Consider the following 25,846-nt stretch of genomic DNA (forward strand, 5'->3'; position numbering starts at 1 on the left):
CACTGATCTGCTTATTGAGATATGTGTGTGTGTGTCTGTCCTCTCTCTTTCCAGTAATCTTCTACACTGTTGCTTGGTATGTCTGATTTTTGAAAGACTAGGATTGTTTTTTATTAAGAAACTAACAAAAGCTCTATGTCAGTTAGTCAATTGTTGTGGAAGCAGGCTGCTTATTTTAGTTTATTGTAGGAGTAAAATATGCAGTTAGGTCAGCAGAGACTAGCTAAGCCTTGTAAAGCTGCTTATGTTGTATTAGAGAACCTGTAAAGTAAGGGGAGGCTCATTATTTCTTCTTCAAAGTTATTTCAGGAATGTCACTATGAAGTGCAGAAGATCCCACTTCAGAAGAGTCCCAAATACTTGGAAAAAAAAATAAATTATCATTGCAAACAATAAAGCGATCTGTCAGTAGTACAACAATGCCATACCTTGCTGTTTGAGGAAAAATATAAATACAGAATAAAAAGCCCCATTTCTAGAGAATAAAAGCTTTGTGTTCAAGCAGTGCTGTTGAAAGTGCACATTCTTCCTGTCAAGTCCCTGAATTCAGACAGATTTGGTTTTGCTACACTGAGGTAATTCTGTTTCCTTTGCCTTGAAATATCAATATGTTTTGGAAGCTCCCATCCAATCTGTTTAGAATAACTATTAAAGTCAATAAACAAATAATTTGAATGTAGTTATGATGACAACACTGACTGATGGTGAGGCTTCCTACTAGCCACTCATCAAGACATTGTAGTGTGTCAAAGATTTCTTTTGGTTGGAGCCTTTTTTAGTGTTGAGGGTTTTACCTAGGAAGGTTGTCTGTGTGCAAGCAGGTGTTTATGCAAGGACCACAGGGGTGACTCCGTATCCCAGCTGGAGATAAGTGAAAGCACAGAGTAGCTGGGTTATTACTGGAGGGTGTGTGTGTAATTTAGGTGAAAACCATGTTTGTTTATGTGGTGTCAGATTTGGAGGGTTCTTAACTAATTAAAGAAGTATTTGTTTGAATCTTAACACGTGACATTCATTACTCTGCTGCAATATTTGTATGAAATTTGGAAGTGGTGGGAAAAGAATGCCTGTGAGCAGACCAGTAGCTATGGAGTTAAGTCTGCCCCATGTCATGTGAAAGTTTCTCTTTGAAATGTGTATTGAAGTGAGGTGTTTAGTCTTGGATATCTGCTGTGTCTCAAGGTTTTCAAAGTGACTAGTAGTTAGAATATCTCCCCAGGAGTTTCCTAGTGAGAAACACCATGTGAGAGTCTGCAAAAGGTACTGAGCAGCTCTGCTCTGAAATCCAGACTGGCTGCCAAGATCTTGGCCACAAACATTTACAGTCACTATCTCCTGTGACATCTAAGACAACACTGCTCAGAAGTTGTTCTTGGCTCTTTCATGTATTGCCAATTGCTGAGGCTCAGTCATATATATGTAAAAGTAAATATATGACAAATTCCCAGTTAGGTCAATGACTGCTTTTTACCCAAGCTGCAATCCTTTTTCTTTTTAAAAAAGTAAGCCAGAACTACTATCCTGTACTATATGACTAAATGCTAAGCATTATTTTTTTAAAATTCAATAAATAACAGTGTCCTGCAAACATTTAATTTATCCTACATCTGCATACATGGACATTGCAAGGTCATAGCCTATAACTGCATTTGAAAGAGTGCTCTGATCATAGTGTCAAATCCACAGAGGACTGGGTGCTACTCAGCAGTTTTAATTTCATTTCCCATGGCCAAAACAATGGTGAGGGTTTGTGAGATCTCCCACCAGCAATCTCTTGCAGAAGATAATCCAGTCCACATAAAACTGTTGTGAGGAGACTGTGGAAGGGGAAGGCTGAGGTAAGCTAGGGAATTGCGTTTATTGCGTACATTGCCTATTTTGTCAAAATCGGTGCTTGATGAGGGTGCTTGTTCAGGATTGATTGAGTGTCTGTTGTGACTCCATGTAAAAGCAAGAGTTAGATGGCAAGGTGAAGGGTCATGATGCTGGAGGTATCATCCTGTTAGTGAGACACATAACCTCGGTCAAGCCCATGTGCAGTCATAAGAGAAGGGTTGCCAGCTTGAGAGCTTAGAATTTCTGATGGTAGGTTGTGCCTACCCATCCTAAAGTTCCCCATGAAAAAGTAGTAAGTCCCAATTTATTTAAGTCCTTGAGAAAATAATTTTGTTGCATGTCCATGTCACATTTTACTGTCTGTGAAGAGGCAGCAATATATTTTAAGGCTTGCACTGGAATGCTGTCAGGGTGAATTTAATATTTTTAGTATGTGCTTATGTATGGGCTGAATTGTATCAGTACCAAACAGAAGAGTATAAATTTTTAAAGGAGTGGACATGGACACTGTATGTGTTGGCTACCGCTGAAAGTTGTGTGTATTTTGGTTTGCTGGACTGACAAGAGGGTACAATATACCAGGATTAGTATGGTTCACATCCCTAAATGCATTTCTGAACCTAATGAATGACTAGCTAAACCTTAGACACAGTAGGATCTTTTATGGGTTTAGTATTTATTTTCCTGTTCTCTTTACAAGTGTGCTAAAAGCAAACAATCTGTGACAGTGAGTCAGAGAGACACGTGGTGTCTTGCACAAAAAATCCACAAGCTTTTTCACCTCCAATTATTTCTTTTTCACCTTCATTTAATTCATTGCTGATGAAAGATGCTGGGTGAACAGTCCTAATGTCTCAAATTTTCTGACCACAGCTGTGTAAAAGTAGCAGTGACCTTCCTCAGCTTTGCCTTTCTGCTGAGAGGAAATGATAAGGCTGTTTCTTGCTTAAGGCATGGGCTTAATGCTTAATGCTACCAACTCGTCTTGTGCAGGTTATCAAATAGTTTCCAGGTAGTAATGACCTTTGGTCGTGGTGGACATGGGCCAGATCTAAACTAGCAAACTGTAAAAGGATCTATATCCCATTACCAAGCCACTATCTGGTCTTACTCATTAACATTTTAGTGGCAAAAGTTCAAATGAGTTATTTCATTAATAGTCATGAAACTAATTACATTGAAGTGAATCTGTCAGTGGTAAAGACAGCTGACTTGTATGCATCTGAATAAATTCAGTCTGTGTTAGGAAATGTTATTCTGCTTCTAAATGAGAGAAATACATTGCAAATCATGAAGATGTATTAAAAAGGAGAATGTAAATGTGTCCTACATGTGAGGTGCTTGTTGCTGCAGTTCCCTAATGCAGTCAGTTAATGAAGTGAATAATCAGAAGTGCACTTGAGTAGAGGCAGGGTCTTGGGCAATATTTTGTGCCTTGTTTCCTCCCACAGACACCAAAGATTCTGCAAGATAAGAAAGGTTATGGGGCAGAAGGGTTGTCACTGACTTGAGTAAAACTAAATGCACCCCAGTACCAAGATTAGTTTGGGCATATAGAGACATGGGTATAATGAGAGTGTGTCAGGGGCGAGAGAGAAAAGGGAAGAAGTCTTAAATCTGTTCCTGCTAAGTTTTGTTGTTGGACAACATTCAGCCACTGAAGAGACTCAAAAGCACAGGTAAGACTGGGGCCAAGCCTATTTTTTTAACACAGTCTTCTGTCTGTTAAATGGCACTGGCCTGTTCTTGGCTGAAGTAAAAAAGTGTGTGAGAAGAATGTGAGCAGTAACAAGGTTATGCAGGCATTTAAAGCAGATAAACCACTTTGTGTAGTAATCATGGCCTGAAGTCATCTGCATTTACCAATAGTCCACTGTTAGGAACAGTACTGTATGTGAGTGGTTGTTACTATGAATCTGTCCATATTAACATGTCTTTATGTGTCCCATGATGCTGTGGCATTTTGCACAGGTATGAGAAAGTAGCAGAAAAAGATAGTTTTCCCTCTTGGCTTTATTATTTCTGATTTTTGTGCTTTAAGGAGGCTCTAGCAAACAGTTGTGTTCCAGGACATTGCAGGAGGTGGGAGTCTCCAAAGTTTTAAGAAGATGATGCAGAGAAAGAAAATATAATACATATTTATTTTACCTCTGGATAACCAAACTGAGATACTTCAAGTGACCAACAGTGAAGTTCATGAGGTGGTACTTTGATATCTAACATACATGCTTGCATCTAGTGAGCTATTGTAAACCAAAGATGAAACTCAGTTACTTCTGCTCCTGGTAAATTCTGGTTTTATTTCTGTTCTTTAGACATTACTCTAGAGAAACCTGCACTAGAGTAAGTGTACAGTGGAGTTGTTCAATGCAGATTCACAGTGCAGACAGCCTGGCACCAGTGCAAATTACAGTCTTGTAGCACTGCCACAAATGCCAGTGAAGTGAACTGTAATGGGCACAACTGGGTTTTACAGGCCAAAAATTAATAGAAAGAGAAAAACTGGTTTTTTTCTTTAGTAGAGTGCAACTTGCTCCTACTTTGTATGTACAATGTTCTCCAGCAGCCTGGGGACTCCTGGTTTTTCTTGGGAAGAAGCTAAGCTGTAGTGGGCCAAGGGATGATGCTACCTGTATGCAGTGAGTGGGAGTCTCACAAGGAAGCAGGAAGGCATTGATGTCTATCCCCTTCTGACTCCCAGCTAATGTCTGTTGTAAGGATGCAGAGGCTGTAAGTGGCTTGAATTGACTCCTGTGGTTGACCACAGCAGGAACATGGTCAGGATGCATAGTTCCGCCTTTGAGATACCTTTGTTTAACTCACTTTTGAAAGCTGGACTGAGTGAATTTTTTAGATGAGGAATAGCTTTTTGAATTGTTTCTTTTTCACTTACTAAGCAATATAGATATAGTCAACACACCCATATAGGGAGTGGTAATCTTGCCAATCCAGTCACGAAAAGGCAGAACACTTCAGAGGTACTGCAAGGTCCCCCATGGTAGGGGAATAGATGTTCAACACACTTCTGCCTGTGAGTAAGTCACACAGAAAGAGAGATCACCGAAAGCTGATCAGTCCCTTAAGAAAGTTTGCTTAATCAAGAAAAAACATTGGGTAGGGACTTGGGGGACTAAGAAAAAAAATAAGATTGTTAAAGCTGTTGAGTTTTGCTGTCTGACTTAGGAATGTCAAATGACAAAAACAGGGTCCACCAGTTAATATGCAACTTTTTCAAAGTGTTCCAAAATTTTAAGGAATTTTCCATTAATGCCCCTAAGCTTGGACCAGACCTAAGTATTTTTCTGGCAGACAGAGGGAGGTGAAATCTTTTCTGGCTTCTGTGTAGTTTCACCACATATTTTGGCAGTGTTTGGCATCCTCTGTCTATTACTTCCCACTGGGCCTGTGCAGATAAAAAAGACAGGACACAAATATGTTTGTTCTTTGACAGGCAGTAGAGCAGCTTTGCCTGCAGCATTTCTGTTTGGCTTGGAGTTGCTGAGCTATGTTGCTCAACTATAGAAATAGGTGCTTTCTGCCAGCTTATGCCCTAAGCAAGAGTTGTTCCCTACCCGCCCTGCCCAATAAGTTGCACTAACTTAGGAGTGTGTCCAAAGAAGGACAATGAAGCTGGTGATGTGTCTAGAGGATGAGTCCCATGAGGAGTGGCTGAGAGAGCTGGGGTTGTGTAGCCTGGAGAAAAGGAGTGACCTTTACCACACTCTACAACTGTATGAAAGGAGGTTGCAGTGAGTTATGGGGTGGTCTTTTTTCACAGAATGATTTGTGTTGGAAGGGACCCCTGGACATCATCTAGTCCAACCTCCCTGCTCAAGCTGGGTCTCTTAGCCCATGTTATTCAGGGCTGTGTCCAGATGGCTTTTGAGTATCTCCAGAGAAGAGACACTACAACCTCTCTGGGCAACCTGTTCCAGAGCTAAGTCACCCTCATAGTAAAGAAATTCTTTCTCATATGGAACTTCCTGTGTTCCAGTTTCTGCCCATTGCCTCTCATTCTGCTTTCTGGCACCACCAAGAGGAGTCTGGCTCCATCCTCTTTACATCCTTCCCAAGTAACAGGCAATGGGACAAGAGGAAATGGCCTCAAGTTGCACCAGGAGAGGTCTAGATTGGATATTAGGGAAAATTTCTTCACATGAAGGGTTGACAGGCACTGGAGCAGGCTGCCCAGAGGTTAGTTGAGTCACTGTCCTTGGTGGCTTTAAAAGTCATGTAGATGTTGTACTTAGAGACGTGGTTTAGAGGTCATCTTGTCAGTTCTGGGTTAATGGTTGGACTCAATGATTTTAAAGGTCTTTTCCGACCTCAAAGGTTCTATGTTTCTATTTTTTCTTGATACATGCATGGTTACACCTAGATAATTACATGGAAAAACACATTTAGCACAGTGGGAGTGCCATCTTGGCAGCCCTTTGTCCAACCTTACAGGCTGATCAGTGCAGGTCTCTCTGCACCACCTCAGCTGTGACCTGGGCTGACCTGAAGTGAGAGAGTGACTCAGTTAATTCCCTGTCAGCCCTTTTGGCGTCAGCTGCCACAATGGCTGAACTGCCAAGTGCCGTCAGTGCAGTGCCGTGCTCTCCTTAAGGAGGTCTCTTGGGAAGGGGGATGAAACTACAAAAGACTTGTCAACATCAGTTGGTAAAAACTTCCAAGATTTACCAAGTCCTGAGCTCAGATAAATATTGTTATCACTAAGAGCCAGACTCCCTTTTTCTCTCCTTTGTGCACACACAGTGTAGGGACAAACCCTGAAATCTTTATCCTATTTCTATTCTGTGGTGATGCATAATAAATGCCATTGATCCAAACCAAGCCAGACAAAAATATGCTCTTACTACAAGTGACATATTTGCTAGGAATGGGCTAGAAAATAGTTGACTGTTTAGTTCCCAGGAGCGCACTGTTGTCAGCCTAGTGAATGCACTGCTGCAGCAAAGCAAATAAAAAGAAGAAGGAGGAATCTGTGCATGGCTACTGCTCAGTAAGCTTTTTTTGAGTAAGGGGTTTAAACATTTGGCTCTGAGTTGCCCTCTAAATTGGAGCCCTCTAAAGTGTTTGGGTAGCTGCAGGGATGTGGGGTGTTGAGCAAAGCTGGGCTTGGCTTGGGGAGGTGTGGGAGCCTGTTCACTGGTAAATTGTAGTTCACTGTTCTGCTGTGAGGGAGGCGAGCACATGGGGGAAGGGAAGGACAGGCCAGTAAAAGACTTCATTTCTGTTATGAGTCAGCTCCAAAGGAATCTTAATTTTAATTTATTAGTTTTGGGTTGAGCTACGATCTATTACCAGTGCAGCCAAAACCCCTGGATCTACAAAGCACTGCACTGGAGGCAGACTTGATACCATGACAGGGACCACTTCAGGATCCTTGCTGATTCCACTGCCACTGCAGCCCATCTCAAGGTCCAGAGTAATGAGATTTTCTCAAGCTTCATCCCAAGTACTGGTCTCTGTGTCTGAGTGGTTTAGACAGCACTTTTCTTCAGGGGCCCTGGAGATAGAGACCATCCTTTGTCACTGGGCTCCAAGGATGCAGAAGATGACGTACCAGATGGGTTGGACTGACAGTCACTATATGGCTGTGCAAGGGCAGACCTTTGTGCCTCTTAATGCTTGCAAACTTACTTTTCCTTTCCTTCTTTCCTTCTTTAGATTTCCCTTCCTTGCTGATAGCTCTGCAGCTCTCCTAGGTATGTGGTTTATAGGAAGTTTGCTTCCCAGAGGACGGCTGTATATCATCTTTATTGCTGTTGTGCTGTGCAGGAGTCTCAGTCAGAGTTTCACGGTGTACATCTTGCTCAACAAGTCCCAGCCTTGCAGACTGGGGGATTTGCGTTGGCATTGCAAGTGCTGAAAGGCAAGGGAGAAGTTTTTGCAAATTAAAGGTGCTAGGCTTGTATGCTTCTGTCTGCAGAAAGACTCTGTTGTAGGGTAGAGGTGAGACTTGTCTGCCACCTTTGTGCATCACATGCAGCCATACCCAGCACCACCAAGCTTTTCCTCTCCTGGGTCTGTGTTCCCAGTGACAGCTTTCAGCACAGTCATACAGGAGTTGATGGGGCACAGGCAGGAGTGCCCAAGCTCAGTTTAATTTTGTAAGGAACCTGAAGGGTCATGCAGCCCATCACCTAGTCTTTAATTATTTTTTTCCCCAAACTTGCCAAGCACCATCTTTGATGCAGGCAAACTTTTTTGCACTTGGAAAGCAGAGTCTCCCGGAGTTTGGATGTCCTAATGACTGGGAATCATCTTCCTGCCTGCACTTAGTGGTGGCTGGCGTCTGTGGGTTTGTTCTGCTGCCAAAAAAACTGAAGCAATTATATACGTTCCTCACCTTCCCTCTTGCATGAGAGCAAGCTCAACCTGCCAGGGCTTTTTAACAGACATGAAGCAGGGAAGAGTTGTGTGAGCCTATGTAAGGCATCAAAAGATCTTTTTTTTAAAAAAATAAATTAAAGCATGTGTAGTTAGTGCAGACTGAAGAGCAAGATAATCCTTCAGACCTTGTGAGATCAGCCACCCGCTGTGTCTGTTGTGATAGATTTTCCCAGCCTAGCCAGCTTGTGCTAGAAACTGTTTCTCACTGTTATTTTGTTAGTGTTTATCATTTAATATGAATGCAGAAATCCTCTATCATTTAAGATGCTTGCTTGTTCCCCCTCTCTCTCCCAAGCTAAAGAATGCTGAAAAGTAAGGCTGTACTTAAGCAGAGGCAGCAAAACCTTTTCCTAGTATTAAAAATGGAAATGGATTATAAAAGGCATCTGCATTGTTTGTTTTTTCTTTTAGTGCAGAGAAGCATGTTTCCTTTTCATTTGTTAATTATGAAAGAAAATTCACCAAGGAGAGTCTTGTAAAACAAGTCTGGCATTGAGCAGGGAAAGAAAGCAAAGAAAAGGACCTGCCTTCACTCTGTAGCTGCTTGATCCAACTCACAGCCATGACCTGAATTTAGTTTCCTTCAGCTTTTTCTTTCCACATTTTTCCTCCAGTTTTTTTGGTCCAGTAGTGACAGCTCCGGGAAGGATGATAGAGCCCTATATTTTACCCCCAGGCACCGCATAGAAGCGATGATTTAGAAATGGAATCGTCAGGTAAGGACTTATTTCTTGTGACACGCTCTTGCAGCCCAGGGAGCTACCGGAGCACTGATGCGTGCCCATTGCTGGCAGGCAGCTGCAGGGACTTTAATTTCCCGACCTTCTCACTGCCTGTCTGACTTCCTCTTCCTCAGACCCATCAGAAACAAATATTTCCCCAGCCCATTTTATCTCTCCATAAAATGTTTAATTTGGGGGAAGCAGAGATTTTTTTTTCCAGACAGACTAAGAGGCAGTGGGTGTGTGAGCATTTGGGTTGAGCTCCCTTGCAGGATGCTGACCTGAATTCACGGAAACATCTCATGAAGAGCTTTTGACTAATGAAGGGAAAGAACTGCAGCTCTAGGTCTAAAACTCTGCCCCCCGAGACACCATTCAGGAAGCTCACAAAGTTTGCTGGAAAACCAATTAAATAGTGAAGGAGCCTTCCTTTTGTGAAGGAAGTCCTGGTACGTTCACGGAGCTTTGGATGCAGAGAGGTTTCCAGGACTACTCACTCTCTCCAAAGTGCATTAGCATACAAGAATAAGCCATGTGGGGACATCAAGACATTATTCTGTCACTTTCCAGTTATATTAGCTACAGGATGATTAGGTTTTGTACCAGGATTTTCACATTTTCATTTTGGCTGCAGGACATATGCCGGAAGGGTTCTTAATGTGCCACCCCTATAGTTTAAACAACTGTATGGTTTAAAATGCTTCAGTGTAGAATGGTGAGGAGGAGAAGCAGCTGCTTGAGAATGTTTTTGCTCTGTTGCTCTTTTGGATCAGTGCAGCCACTAAATTCACATAGACACATTACCAGATTTTTCTTGGTCTCAAGGAGCTCCCAAACCATTGCTTATTAACACGTCCTGTCACCAGTAGGTTTTAGAAGGTCTAATGGAATCAACTCATGAGTCTCCTCAGAAAGGTGTCAGCCTAGCACAGCCTGTGAGCACCAAATTTAGCCAAGTCATCTGAATGTAGTTTTACTCAAAGTTTATGGTCTTTCTGTGAATGCAAACGTAGCGCTAGGGTTAAGGTTCAATTGCATGGTGCCACATTCTCAACTAGTTAACTCTTTTGTGAGTAAATCCATTTTCTTTAATTATTATTTAAGAGGCTCATTTAGTATATTACCAGTAGTAGTATTATCAGTAGTATTTAATTTTTATCCATAGTGCTGGTTAACAGAGTGAGTTAGGAGTAGGAATGGGATTTATTCTTCTCACCATTCAAGCAAACAAGCACATGTGAGACATTAATAAAGTGTGTTATAGTGCAATAGGGAATTTGGTGTGTATCAGCACAATGTTTAAATAGAAAGATAGAAGAACAAGGAAGCACAGGCTGATTTAAGTAATAACAACTGATACAGTTGTGACTAAAGTCTAGTTATGTCCATCATCTGGTTTGTAGCCACGCTACATACCTTGTTTTATTTAGAGCAAAAGCTACCAGGGGTGGAGCAGGATGGGTGTAGCAGTAACTGTAACACAGATCCAGCATTTTCCAGAAATGTGGATGAGAAGCTCAAAGCTGTATTTATGACAATTCTGTCCCCAAAAGAACAAACTTCTTCTGCAGCTGCAGGCTTGATACATCTTTGAACAAGTCACCTGGGTCCTATGAGATTACTAAATGTCTAAGGCGGGGAGTTACTGATTCTTTTTGCTGATAGAGTAGACAGGTAGAGGGACTAAAAACATAAACAGTAGGCTGAAATAAAAAAATTTGCAATGAATCACAAACTGACTGTGTTTTTGCTGAGCCCAACCTGTTCTACCAACAGGACTGAAACTGCTGAATCAAAACTTTGAGCATGAATGTTGTTCCTTCTTGGCAAAAGACAGACGACTCGAATATTTTTCTTCAGTGGTTTCTCTCTGTCACTTGTACTTGCTGTCACTTCGGTGATTCAGACTAGCAGGAAGGACCAGACTGTAGGGCTGCACTGGACATGTCCACATGAGCTGGTGCACCCCTGCACTGTGCTGAGCATGTGGACATAGCAGCTTGGAGCCCCAAAGAAGCAAAGCAGAGCTTGAGCCCGAGACCATTGCTGCTGGCTCTCAGTGCAGGTACAGGCTGACTGCACCACAGCAGGCCTGTGGCCAGGGTGCAAGCAAACGCAGGGGCACATATCTGTGTTGTGGTCACTTGGTGCTGGTGCAGGTCAAGGTCTCTAAAATGTTTTTAGTGAGCTGGAGTCCCAGTGATCTGGAGAAATTGGATAAAGTAGAAAACCCCTTGCAATGGGACAGAAGGGAATCAGTGGCATAGCTCCCTAAAACATGAGTAAACTCCTTCCCCTTGATGCTTTCAATTCCAAGACTATCTGCCTTTTGGAAAACAGGCTGGAGTGAAGTGTCAGTCCAGATGCAGAGTAATTGTGGAAGTCTCTAATATGCATTTATAGCATGCTTACACTCATAAATCTCAAAGCAAGCTATAGCAACAGACGAAACAAACTCAAAAGCAGTAAGCATTAGCAAACTGCCATTTGTTCTAGGGTGCCATGGAAGTGAAAAAGCTAGTTGAATACACAGCTGTGCAACTTTTTCTCCGGGCACTTAGGTTAGCTGGGTTGTAAATGTGCAGTTGTGTTGATCATTACCAATTTCAAAGAGATAGCATTTACCTTCCCAGGAGAGGCTCATAAAAGCAGGATAATGTTAACGTTTACTTAATGCCCAGAAACTGGAGTGCCCCACCCCTGGAGAGTGTGGTAGGTGCTTGGGTCGTACAGGTTTAGCAAGAAGGCATCAGATATTTCCCAGTTGCATGTGTGCGTTTTGTGATGGGGCCACCAGGTTCAGGGGCAGTGAGGGTGACCAGTGCCTGGGTGTTGCTTTTGTTCAGCTGGTGGGCTCTGATGGGAGAGTGGCAAAGCACTGGAGCACCTCAGGGCATCCTCTGAGAAAACATCATCTTTGGGAAGATCCATTTCTTCCCTCTCTCTTGCCCACCAAATCCTGCACGCAGGGGCCAAGGGACTCTTGTATTCTGTTTGCCAAGGGAATAGAGCATACTTGAAGGAGATACTGATGCAAATCGGTTCATGTGTCATCTGATCATAACATGAGAGAAAGAGTGGACAGATACAGGAGAAAAGCTCACTGCTGACTTTACAACAGACCCGCAAAAGAAAAGCGGTAAGCATAGGTGATGAGAGAGGAGAGTATTCTATACAGTAGTTGTGTGATACAGAAATTAATGTAGGACTAGCCTGGCTTTTGACCAGAACTTTTTGAACTTTTTTTTTTAACCTCTTTATAGCCACCCATAAGCTAGTAAACCTGCCATGAAGAGATATTTGAGCAAAATTCACAAGTTACAGTGGTGTACAATCCAATGAGGAAGAGAATGGCAAGTGGAATATATTAGGAGATGTAAAACAAATTTTGGTTATGTGACTTTTGAGAACAAACCAAGGTCAGGTAACTTAAATAAGTTCTCTACCTTCACAGGAGGCTGCTTCCTGTTTGAAAAGAATCTGAAGCAGGAACACTGACATGCTAACAGGTTCTGTTCATTTGCAATGATCTGGTTCTGCTTTTTGTCCCTTAGTGACCACAGTCATTAAATTCTAACTGTTGATGCCTGTGAATTGTTTAAAAATTTATTCATATTTATGTCCTTGCTTGTTCCATTTGTCTGCCTGTCCAGGAGAAGTGTCAGTCACTGCTCTCTCCTCATAATGCTCCTTTTCCTTTTCTTGGGTCATGCATGCAGCCACTTCCACCATAGTCCAGATTCACCACCTTGTTTGTCTGTGATTTCTTTCCTTTTGGCATCTCCTGTCTTTTAACAGGTCCCCTCTGAGCAAGATTTAGCAGAGACTAGGACAGGCAACTCTCTTTGTGTATATAACACTTTAATGTTATACTTCCTAATCCTTTAGTAACCTGGTCTTCTTACACTGCGATGGAAAGTGAAATACGGCTAAGTAGTTTAGGATCCCATCTAATTAGGTGAGGGGGTGGCTAAGGGCAGAATGCAGTCAGTCAAACCCTCATGGCTGGAAGCAAAAAGAGATTCAGACTCTTTAATTTGGGGGACCCAGTAGGTCCTGCCACCTGTTGAGACAGAGGGGTGTGTGCCAAGCATGACGCTGTAGGCAGAGGTGGAAAGCCAGAGCAAGCTGTCACAGCCATATTGCTGACAGGATGAAGATAAGCTACATTAATGCCATGTACTTTGTACTGCTTTGTGCCACTCCTTCTGGTTTATGCCGATTGTTTTGGACTTGTTCAGGAGTGCAAATGGGATGTCTGCAGGAAATAGCCAGAAAACAGCTGAGCTGTGATATTTAGCTGAGGAATGGGTGTTAGTGATTGTACAGTTTTTGCTACATTCCTTTGTCGCTTTAAACCCATGACAGGTTTAGGAATGTCATCCTGCTTCATAAATTTTCTCCATCTCAGATCCTGAAAATTCTGACAGTAATTAGAAAATTACCTCCACTGGTTTATTGCTTGCAGTATTTCTCATGGTGTTTAATATACTCCTCAGAGACTTTTAGTTGGATTCAGGCCAGTTTGCCTCTACCTTTGCGTTTGAAAGGGTCTGCTTTAAAGATACTGCCTTGATGGATTTCAAGTAAAACAATTCTGGATTTAATGGAGAAGCTATAGGTCACGGTCAGTCATATGGGAATTGTGACAGGTTGAAAGTACCTGGAAATATATTAGCAGATTATTCTGGGTATTGAAGCTTCCACTGGGAATGAAAAACAAGAAACTCTTAAATAAGTAGTAGTGATGTTTAGTTCACAAAAATGCCATTCAATAATGATAACATAATCAAATAATGCTACCTTCTCTGCCAGTGGACACGTTGGACAAGTGGCAAAGCATTGTGCTGGAAGGAGGTAGCAGCACGTAAACCTGCCTCCTAGCTACTCCAAACTGCTTCCTGTTGCAAGTCTTGAGCTCTGCTGAAACACCTTTCTCTTTGTTCTGACCAGATTCCCAGCTGATTAAGAAGGAAAACAGCTGTTGGGAAGAGCTGTTTGTTTTAGAGAGGTAATTGAAAAGATTGTGAAAAGATTGCCCCATTTTTAATCTGGATTTTTACAGCTTCTAATTGGTCAAGAGTTAGATCTGGGTTCACTGCGGCGTTAGCATGTCCATTAGCATCCGTTGTCACTTGCTCTTTCACCCACAGAGAGAGGTCACTTGTCCTTGAAGATTTTATTATATACATCGAGCAGTCCTTGACATCTTGCATCAAAAAGTACTATGGGACCAGTCAGAGCAGGCAGTTGTTCTCAAGATGACCTGATTTTTCTTCAGTGGGGAATGTTGGAAGATATTCTTTCATTTGCTTCTCCACCAAAATGTCCTTTTTTATGAGTTACATTTGCTCCCTTCCCTTCCACAGGTTGCCTGGACATTCAGAAAGTTTGAAAGCAAGACATTTTATTCCACAATTCCATTGCTGCAATACCACTGGTACCAGTATCCCCTTTTAATCGAAGCTAGGCCACCAAATTATATTGCTGGCTTGCTCTCATCCATGTATATGGTTTTAGATCTTTAGGCAGGGAAGAAAGGGGGAGTTAGTGTATATGTGACATGGTTCAGGAATGGTATGTTCCAATTTAGAATTCCCACTAAAACCAATGCTCCTCTCACTCCCTCCCCTCCTGGCCACACCCCTGCTGTAGAGGAGATTTGGAGGCACCACTGTTTGAAATAAGAACAATTTACTGGAAGGAGCAATGACATGAGAAAGCAAACAGTGGCAGCAACAATACCAATGACAGAGGGTATAGGAAAGGAAGGATTCACACAGAAAACCCCCAGCAGCAGACAGGACTGGACAGCTCCCCCTGCCATGCTCACTTGACCAAAAGGAACCCCTTCTCCCCAGAAGACACTCCCTAACCTCCACCCTGGGCAGTGACACAGTGCCATGTGATGGTACAGAATAATCTCTGGGCCTGAGCCGTGCCTCATTCCTGGCTACTGCAAAATTAACCCTATCCTAGCCAGAACCAGGACAGTATTCTAAATTATTATGCTCTTCAAGCACCCCTTTAGTTTGGTTTCCTCCAGGATCACTTAATGCTTTCCAATACTGAAAAAGTTATACAGTAATGCTTTCTGTAATGTGATCAATAAGCCCTGGCTGTAAGGTCTTATCTGAGCACTACCTTTTGCTGTCCTGTTTTTGCACTCTGCTCTATGGGAAAATCATGCATGCCTATTTTGGCTGAGAACACACTCAGGGAAATCAGAGCTGTTTTATTTATTTGTGTTTTGCAATCCACTGACAGTTGTAGCAACATCATTTTCTGAGGTCGTATTGCAGAAGGCTGGAAGGGAGCAATGCCTGCTGGAATGTCTTTTAGGGCGGATAGATAGAAAAATAACACACTACTCACAACCCCTCCATTTTCCATGTTTCATCTTGAATGACTGCTTTTATTTTCACTTGAATATTTTTGGAGATCCGACAGACACTTTTCCAGTATATTTATAAGTTGCTTTGCAATGGTAGAGGGACCTGATCTTGCCAGTGTGGTGCTGAGGCTTTCCACAGGTGCACAGGCAAAGGCTGCTTCAGTAAGGTATTCTTATTGATCTTTTACTTGAGTTGTGTTTTGTCCTGTTTAATAAACAAATATGTATCTGCTGAGCAGTTTAAAAAAACAGCAGTTGTCTATATAAATAACATTTTGATTTTCTTCCTGGATCTGAAAGACTTAGGTTGACGTAGTCCTTTAAGTGTAAAATTACAAAATGTCATAACCATTGATTAACTTGATCAGATAAAGCAGATCAAAGGAGAAAGGCAGTTTGGAAATCTAGTTATTTTAATGCTATGTGTGTATGACATACCTCTATTAACATCTTCATTAACTGCTTTCAGGTGAAAGGCAGGAACAAACAGAATGACTTCAGCTGGGAAGGATGTAGGTTAGTAGTCCCCAAGTTCACTTGCAGTTGTGTTTACTAGCTCCAGGTTTTTACTGTAGTAGCCAGAGGTTTACATTTACATTGATGAAATTAAAAGTGAAAGTACTGTAGCTTTTCATCAGAACTGCAGTGCCTGTAACCTACATTATCTCCTCTGCTTTCTGCCATCTCTCCACCAACTGCCTGAAAGTCTCAGCAAAGCCTGGAAAAGCCTGTGGTGGGTCCAGGGGGAGTTGGGACATTCTGATTTGTCACCTGTTATAACTCCAAATCTTTGTCTTAAGAACTATATATGTTGTCAGAGTGATACCAATGGATTTAGCAGTGGCTCCCAGTCAAGGAGTTTCTCTGACTACACTGAGGTTCTGTAAAGGTTCGTAATAGGGACAGGGATGGTCATTTTTCCAGTAGGCTCCTGTGAGGCTAGATTCAATTCTTAGCACTGGCACTGTAAATCTTGAAGGGGGTTGTGCAAACATGGTTGTTACATATGATCAGTGCCAGCAACAGTGGGGTCAGATGCCATCCCTGGGATGTGGCCCATCCTTGGGATGTGTGGTGGCACTGAGGATGGGGTGACACAGGCTTTGACTTAACAGATGCAACCCTCAGGGAGGTGCAGGACATGAGCCACCTCCCCCCATGCCCCCGCACTTCCGTGCCCTTGTTTCTCCTCTCTGTAATTTTAGGGCTGTTGGCTGCCCTGCCGATGCAGGAGTGGTTTCCTGCCCCTGGGTCTGACTGAATGCAGCGTGGGCAGAGGCTCAGGTGGGCACAGCCTCTTGCTCCCCTGGGACAGTGCTCATGCAAATGGGCTGGTGGTGAGCTGGGGCTATCTCCACTGGACCAGAGCAGGCTATGAGCTGGTGATGTATCACAAGAAGATAGTTACTCTGCTCTCCAGAGGTTGCTGCCGCTGCAGTTCTCACCTTTGGCGCCCTGACCCGGGCAGTGGGGGACCTGGGCTTCAGGCTGCCCCTAAGCTCAGGCACTGATCCTCACAGAGCAAGAGTGCAAGTCGTCCTCATCTCCATCCTTTTCAGCAACGTTGTGTTTGGGACAGTTCCCACAGCAGTCTGGGCAGCCTCCCAGCCCCATGTTTCTTTCCTTTGTGTGGGTTAAGTGGTGGGGGCAGCAACACAAATACTGTCTGGCAGTAAGGGCATGAATTGGATGATGGGAACAGCACCCCAGAGAGAAGGCAGATGTGGAGGAATAACAGTTCCTGGCCCATATGTGTTCCCAGGGCCCTGACTCCTCTTTCTTTGCTCTCAGACAGTAGAGAGGTGCCTGGAGAACTGCTCCAGCTTTGGGGGAAGCACAGACTTGCACAAACAGTACCATCCAAACCAGACTATTCAAACAGTACCTGTCACAAGGAGGCTGAATGGCTTTTTGAGACGCAGGCTTCAGAAATCAAGGGATCAGATGATTGGGATAAGATACGTCTATGTTCACTCTCTGATAGCTTTTTACGTCAGACCATCATCAGTGAATCACCTACATGTGTGTGTGACTGTCATCATTGCTGTGCTAAATATAAATGTCAAAGGACATTGGGCTGTAGGAATAAATCAGACTCTGTCAGACAGGTCTTCCTCTTTTGTGTGTCCTTCTCTCTCTGTTACGAAGGCTGCTACGGTCAATGGGAAGCAGCTGCAGGAACTCAAATCTAAGCCAGGGGAGTACAGGTTATATTTTTGTATAGAGATCTGTCATATCCATACAGTGGATCTCTTCTTGCTGGTTCTGTCAAAATTATATCAGTGAAGAAAGAGAAAGGTTTGCTTTGACAGTATTTCTGAGATAGAAACACTGAGAGTCTGAGAAGCATTTTCACACCCTTTTTTATACAGAATGTGTGATTTTTAAATAAGCACCAGAGAGAAAGTAACTTTGCCAAGGCTACCAGCCCTGCTGGCTGATTTTTGGACATCGGTGTGGTGTGTCTTTCACATGGGTTCAGGTAAAAGCTCTTGAGCTAGACTCTCAAGTTAGCAGTTTCAGTTATAAACACAAGTGATTGTTGTTATTTTCTGTTGAAAGCTGGGAGAAAGCAGTAGGAAAATTCCCTTATATTTAATGTAGCCAAACATTCTTTCATTTATTTTTTTTAATTTTCAGTGTATTTTTTTTTTTTTTTTTAACATCAATAAAATGGTGATGAAGAAGGCCAAGAAAAAATGTCAGGAACCTGAAACTGCCTGTTTACTTTCCAGCAACACTCTGCTCTGGCAGTTGCAGTGTTTTGTTTTTTTTAACCTGTTGTGCTCCTTTGGCAATAGATGAAGAAGCAGTAGCGAATTTAAAAATGAGCTTTGAATGTGCAAAGTAAATAAGTCTTAATTTTAAAAAAGCTTAAAAAAATCCTATGGAATAGGATTTAGAAATAGAAAGGGGCCTAGGACCATTTTACAGCTCCCCTACTGAATGCTGTTATGCAGATAATCCTGTATTACATGATAAAAAGATAGTTAAGCAATCTGTGATAAGGTTGTCCTTTGGGCATTTCTATAAGGACTTTCCATAATAATTAAGGAAAATCCTGTGGAAATAGTCAATTTTATAATGCGCGCACACACACATATCTATGTGTGTATATATATATATATATATATCTGTTTCAGTTTACTCATTAACATCGGAGAATGCTACAATAATGACTCAGTCTGCTGTTTTCAAGGGGAAAAATGGCAACAGTGCATCTGGGCTTGAAAGCACCTCCCTCAGCAGTACTGCAATATTCAGGGCTATTTCACTTTGCATCAGAGATGGGGGGATGTCTCATGCTGCACATGAGGCTCACCCTCAGGCTTTGGCCCCTAATTTTAGAACACTGTGGTAATTCTTATATTTTCAGCATTTTATAAATAAGTGCTTCTGAGGAAGTCAGGATTTCTTAGTCCTTAGCCATTTGTTTACCACTGCTTTCCACTTTGAATTATTTGCTGCCCCTTCCCAGTGTTGTTGTGTTTTCCTGCCTGAGGCTTGGGTGGCTGATGGTGCCTGAGTGGGCTTTTCTGCGTGGGACTTCCTGGCTGGAAATGAGAAGAAGCTTTGTCCCTGTCTTCCTTCATCATTCTCAGTTTCTGCCTGCCTCTTCTCAGCTATACTCTTCCTCTTTCCTGTCTCTGCCATCTTTCCACTGTTCTTCTGCCATAGGTTTGCCCATGGATGCAGGAAGCATCCTCCCAGCATTCCAGCACAGAAAGGACTTCAAGCCTCCTTGCCTTCCATGTTGTCCCAGCTTTATGTCCATTTCATGGCTGCCAGCTCCCATCATTTGCTGCCATGCTTTCTATTCATCCTTCCTCTTCTCTTTCTCCTGTCATGTCTCCCATCTTTTTCCTCTCCCTTTGCCTCATGACACAGCCATCTCTCTACTACTGTCCTGGAAGATGTGTCTCACATCTTCAGCCTGTAGCCCCTCTTGCCTCCCTCTCTTGTAGTAAGCCCAAATATAGTTTTTAATAGGTTCTCCAGTAACATATAAAGGGGGAAAGAGCTGGCAACTTTTGTCACAGGAACATGGAGTTGTATTCAGTAGAGATAGTACTTAGTCCCTGAAGTCTGAAAATGTAGGAAGGTGGGAGACAACTGTGAGAAACATAAATGACAGAAAAATGTGGAGGATTTGGCAGCTCTGTCTTTATGTCTACTGTGTTACCCTGCAGAACAGAATTGAAGACAAACATATGAATGTGCTAACATTTAAGTTATTGGATGCAAGTCTGTTACTGAATTACTTTGAGGGATTTTATTTATTTTTTTTTTAGTTTCAGGGTTAATTTGTTTTGTCATTATTCTGCTCTATTTAGTTTCTCTTCAGGTAATAGTATTGAAAAGTTATATTGCTCCAGAACAGCTCCAAACCTCTGTCTTTCAAAATGCTTGTTCAATATTACTCTCCTTTGGCTAAAATCATATCAGGCTGTCCTGGTTTAGGGCAAATTTGGGAGAATTCTGTTTGAATTCTGTCAGATTGCCATTGCTTTGTGTCACTAGCCCAGGACCAGACTGTAGTATGAACCTTTGGGAAAATCCATCACAAAAACACTAGCAGAAAACTGGTTAATACCAGTCTAATGGAGTTTATCAGATTAAGAGTACATACTTGTGCAACCCCTTTGTAACTCTATCACTTGGCCTGCCCAGTTCTTTTAACCATTGTTAGGCTGAAAAAATGATGAAAATTTGAAGTCCTTTGAGTGCAAAAAGTAGCAGGCATCAAAACAGTGGATGATTTCAAGATCAGCTTAATCATTATTTAGTATTGTGCTTACCTCTGATGGGAGATAATACTACTGTGTCCCTCCTTGTCTGAAACTGCTTACAGCTGCTCTCTGCAGTTCACATCATGTGTGCAGTCAAATCTTGCCGTGCCTGCCACTGCTGATGCAAATCTGCCACTGCTGAAACAAAACTACATACTGTGGGAGTACCATTTACCATCATTGTAAATAATGCTATACTCATTACAAAGCTCTAAAGTGACCTAAAATATATCTGTTCTAATTTCTGTAACGTAACTATTGACCTCAATAAATTGATTGAACTCACAAAAGATAGTTTCAGTAATAAGAAGCAAAATGAAATGTGTCTTGATGTAAATACATAGATTATCTGGCTTAGGAAGAAGTGAAGACAGAACATAGGCCTAAACTGCTAACTCCTTCAGACTGCTTTTTTTGTCTTGAACTGGAACTGAAGTCAAACCATTACTTTGAAGTCTCGGCTGTATTTGATCTAGAACAGAACGGTTTCCAGCTTGCCTTCCTGCAAAGTGTCTTACATACTGGTCTTGAATCCTGACATCTTTCTGTGCCAGCCTGCATAGCCTGTGCTGTGTTGGCAGCTGCATGGCAGCCCTGTGTTGCAGTCTTTTCTCCTGCAGTACTTGGGATGTCATCCTGCACTGCTCTCGGTTGCTTTGGAGATCCATGCATGGATAAGTGCAAGACGGACCTCACCCATGCCCAGCGTGGCAGTGGGCTGCACTTCACACTGCTGCTGAAAAAGCTGCAGGGGGAAGGAGATGGGAATGCAGTCCAGACTCACACTAAGAGCCTGCTTCTATCTTTAAACCCATAAATCTTGTGTAAACAGTTAGGTGGTTCAGTACGAGCAAGCTTGAGGTGGTTCATCATTACCCAAACTGGTTAACAAATATTTGCTGATCTCCAGCCAAGTTAAAGTGCACTCATGCTTTCAAAGTGGTGATTCTGCCCCTTCCCTGACCAGTGAAGTACAAGTAATTGTTTTTTTTCCTGTATTATATGAATAAGGGTCGAGGCTTTGTGATTTTCAAAACCTGGTCATGATAACCAATGCCATGGCAGTTAGACCATCTCAGTGCTCAAGGTGAGGGTGCTGGCTCTGCGATCATCCTGATCTTCCTGGGGTTTTTGCCAGCATGGATGCTAAAGCTCACCCTGTGGATTACAGGCACTGGGCCCTCCCTTCTCAGAGCATGAGGTGTATTTTCATGCAGTTACCTGTGTTTTACAGCACAGAGCTATAAATACATCAGTGAAAACAGATTTTCTCAGTGTGAAGAAAATGGCATACTGCAGAATGTGTACTGATACGCATCTGTCTCTCTGGAATTAGTTTTTACTTGGCTTTCAAACTTACATAAAATTCAATTCATTTATCTTGATTGAAGGTTACGTGTGCTTTCTTTGTATTTCCGGTCAGATGTGCTGCAGCTGTTCTTAGTTTTTCTGAACCTTCCAGGAAGACCCTGGTCTATTGAGGGTCTCGTGATCCATTACCAGCGGCCTTGAGGAGACACAGGCACATGCTGTGCTGTGCCACACCGCTTGGCCCTCAGGACCATGCTGTGCTGGATAGATTTCTTGCCACAGGGTAACCTCAGCTGGCCAATCACAATGGAAGGGCCCAGAGGTGGCATCTACTTGGTACCAGTAGTGACACCACAGCACAAGTCTTTTATCTTGAGGTGAAACAACATACTGCCATTTAAACATCCAGTTGAAAATCCCATGAAAAGTCTGAAGATGTCGATATGGGTGAGCCTCTCTCCCAGTGGGAAGCCTGGGCAGCGTGCCATGCCCTAATCATAGGCCTTTCTGCTACTGGTGCCCTCAGGATTCCAGTGTCAGGAGATAAAGGTCTTGTAGCCTGCTGCTGTCTTTTTCTGTCACATTAATGAAGTAGTTACCTTCCTTGGGAGTGTTTGTCATTCTTTCTTGGTGTACAATAGGAACCTCCTCGTTCAAAACCATTGTCCACCCTGTATTTGTGAATGTAACAATGAATTGTGTAAAGAAAATTCTGTTCTTGAATAGATGCCCTCCCAGTTAGGGCACCATTAATGGTGTACAACATTAAGCCTTAGTCAGTGTAATATTGTGCTGTGTGGGAAGGAATCCCAGGCTGAGTCTATTTTTGACCTCTAATGTTTGATTTACAATGCGTTACAGTAGCAGAGTTCAAATATTTGGTGATTATTGCTGAGCTGGACTACTATCAGGCAGTTTTAAAAATAAAATTTGCAATTCGAAGAGTATAATTGAAGTTCCTTAAGAGAGCCATGCTTGACTTTTCAGCAAATGCACTGCATTTCCTGAACCAGCACTCATGGGCAGGGTGATGCCACAGGGCAAGGCCGACCGGCATGGTCCTGCTGCTTAATGGGGCTATTGACCTCTCCTGGCTGATTTTCTGCTTCTTGTGAGGCTCATCGCAGTGCTCATGATCCTTAAGTGTCTTTTTAGGGGAAACGTGGGAAACTAAATTGCTACGTAGGGAGGATCCCGCAGGAAACAAAAATTCGTATGAAAAAGGTAAATGAGGTGCAAAATGTGATCAGCTGGTTCAAGTACCAGCAGTGTTTCGCTTGCAGAAGTGTGTCTGGGCTCTGCAATATCTATTCTGTTCCTCACTGAAGTTCAGGCTTCTGAAACTGGCAAAGAATGGGAGCCAAATTGTCCTTTTCCAGAACTTCCCCAGGATCAGTTTTGCCTGCACCCAGCCCTGAGTGTGTGTAGTTTCATACAGAAACAATCAGCTCAGCTGGGATGCAGGAATGTCTCCGAAAGAATTTCCTTTCAAGGAAGCACACAAGCCCTTAGCCCTTAGCAGTCCATATGTGACTCTGCTGTGTATCTAATACTAATTAAACATTTGACAGGTATTTTTTGGTTTTGTTTTGCAGGAAGAAATCATTCCTGTTTTCAGCTCTGTACGCTGCCTTTATATTTGGTGGACGGCACCTAATGAACAAACGAGCAAAATTTGAACTGAGGAAGCCGCTAGTGCTCTGGTCTTTGAGCCTCGCCGTCTTCAGGTAGGCACTTCTTCACACCACCTGCCTTTGACATCAGGCCCTGAAGAGGTTCTTCACATACAGCAGCACTGCTAGTGCAACAGCAGGCTCACACAGAAGTGACATTTCTTTGCTTCATTCTGGTATTCAGGGTTGTGTCCTGATCCGCTCCTTAACATTGAAATGATCCCCTTTGACTTACAAGACCATAGAACATTTGAAGAGGAGAGAAATCAATAACCCTCTTGAAGAACAAAGGTGAAAATAAAGGAGGACATGAGAAAAAGTGCTTTGCAATACATTTAGCATGCAAGCTACAATTGGAAATAAACACATTAAGATGTCCGTCTTGTTCTCACATACTAGCAGTATTATGTTTATGTGGTGTGTATACATAGAATATTTAGTCAGGACTCTGATCTCCATTACAGTGAGATAAAACAAAAGTCACTGCTTTGACGACAGGTAAATTAGACCACTGCAACTGGTGTCAGTTATTCCATCACAAATTGCTTGTGACTGTAGCAAAAAGGTGGCTCCACAGAGAAAGGCTGGTTTTTAGTGATGCACATCTCTCAGCTGTGTGTTGCCCCTGTATTTAGTATGGGGAATGTCATGTTCAGATTGTTGGTAGTTGTTGAAGTCAGAAGTAAAATTGACCAACCTGAACTCCCCTTTATATGCTTAGTATGCTGCTTTTTAATGAGGCTGAAGATAAATGAATGAATAAACAAACGCTTATAAAAATAGCCCTTACAAACACCTGACTTTTGGTACAAATTACTAGTAATAGTACACAGATGACCTGAGGACTATCCTTCGTATCAGGGACTATTGGGACTGTAAGTTAGAGCGCACTAAACAACATATAGACCATCCACAAATCATTAGCAAACACTGCTCCTTGTGTCTTTCTAATATTAATATAATAATTACTGATTATATTACTCCACAGCTACATAAAACACATTTGCTTACTGAGCAGGTGTGAATGGTGCATTATTTTCCGCAGAATGGGAATAGTTTTTGCCTAGAGAGTCTACAGAGTGAAATAAAGCAGGAATGGAGAACTCTGGCTTTGTTCATGGCTTTTCCATTTGTTCTCCAAAACTGTATCATCTTGAAACTTTCCAAAACTTTGGCAGGGGAAAATAAGTTGTATTTCTAATAGCTAGGACATGGTAACAAAAGAACTTTAATTTGGCCTTAATTTGCTTTGAATAGTTCATCAACACATCAAAGAATATATCAGAACAGACAAAACTTTTAGTGGTCTGAATAACTTTGAGAGCAAGTTCTAACACTGTGGAAATCTGTAATTTGCATTTGATTGCACCTGGTGCTGTATTTCTGGCTGTGAGTCTAACATAATTTTGCTTTAAGGTCCTGTAAGCAATTGTCATTGTTTGTTCCAGAAATGGCTGAATCTCAGCAGCTGTTGAATTGGTTCCTAGATGGCATTTTGGTTTTGGATCAGTTTGTAAAATTGTTTGTAGCCAGCAGGATCGCAGTTCTGATAGCACTTTCTTAATGAATGTGGACACTAGGAAATAGCCGGCTTACACAAAGCATTTGTAGTTTAATTCTCAGTCTGAGGTGGGGAAGCATGATTTTGGAATTCTCCTTTGCATAAGATGTCTAGGGCGAATTTAAAAATCAAATTATTTTGAGATGTGGCTGACATTCACAGTGTGGGGTTTCAAAGCAATTTCACTAGCTAATTTCCTCCCAAAATCACAAGTGATCATTGATCAGTGGATCAATGAATAGCATGAATTTACACTACACTGCCTAGATGGACTTCGAAATCAACAAATTCATTGCTTGCTTATTGGAGTTTCCCATCATAATCATATGAAATATATATATATATATATGCCAGCATGAGCTGCTGAGTGATGCTGGATGATAAGAAAATGTGGACTTGATGTTTTGAAGCTGCAAGCTGCCAGGATGAGTCTGCCACAGAGACCACCTCAGGGCAGGCACACTCTGCTTGTGCAGATGAGAAGCATTGGCCAGAAAGGTTAGGAGAGGGATTCTCCAGTTAGGAGAGGGATTCAAAACTTCTCCATCTGCTTGCTCCATCAACTCAAGTAGCACCATTCAGGGTTCCCCCAGCACTGCAGAACTCACCCTTTCCTCTGTATGTTAGGAAAAGAGACAGCAGAGTGGAGGGGGTGTGTGAGACATTTGGCCTGCACAGAAGCACTGTGCATTTAACCTGCTGGATTTGCCGTGGGCATCAGTTGATTATGAAAATTATATGACTATGCTTCGCTCTTCTGAGGTTCCCAGTAGTGTGCAGAAGAGTGAAATAGGGTAGGGGGAAAACCAACCCCAAATGTTAGCAGTGAGACAGAGCATGAAACCTTTGTAGCTTCCATAGCAACCAATATGCAATCGCATACAAAACCCCTTGACTTCTTGCCTGGAAAACAGGAGAAGTGACAAAGTATGCATTAAAACGTGAGACAAAGACTTAGAGAAGTGTTCACAGGAACATCCATTACCTGGTGATTCAGCACCAGTGTCCCTTCTGAGGCTGTCACTCACAGTCTTACTGACTGTCTCAGCAAGCAGCACTTGAAATGCTGCAAATGTTCAAAGTAACTTGGGTTTTTTCTGGCTCCTGTCATAACTAAGTGTTGCATTTATTTATGCTTGGTCTGAAAGGCATTCTGGCTC

General features: G+C 42.4%; 1 protein-coding gene across 2 annotated transcripts in view; it reads left to right on the forward strand.

Annotated features, from left to right (window-relative positions):
* Positions 1-25,846, forward strand: part of ELOVL6 (ELOVL fatty acid elongase 6) — a 74,888-nt gene that overhangs the window by 26,294 nt on the left and 22,748 nt on the right. For both annotated transcript variants that reach the window (XM_005517519.3, XM_088056654.1), the window contains exon 2: positions 23,048-23,179. In XM_005517519.3, coding sequence (XP_005517576.1) covers positions 23,048-23,179 — 132 coding nt within the window. The remainder of the gene's footprint in view (positions 1-23,047; positions 23,180-25,846) is intronic.

The sequence above is a fragment of the Pseudopodoces humilis genome, chromosome 6 (assembly GCF_049639895.1).
Source record: "Pseudopodoces humilis isolate 2021_Gansu_Grassland_sample_001 chromosome 6, ASM4963989v1, whole genome shotgun sequence".
Taxonomy (NCBI): domain Eukaryota; kingdom Metazoa; phylum Chordata; class Aves; order Passeriformes; family Paridae; genus Pseudopodoces; species Pseudopodoces humilis.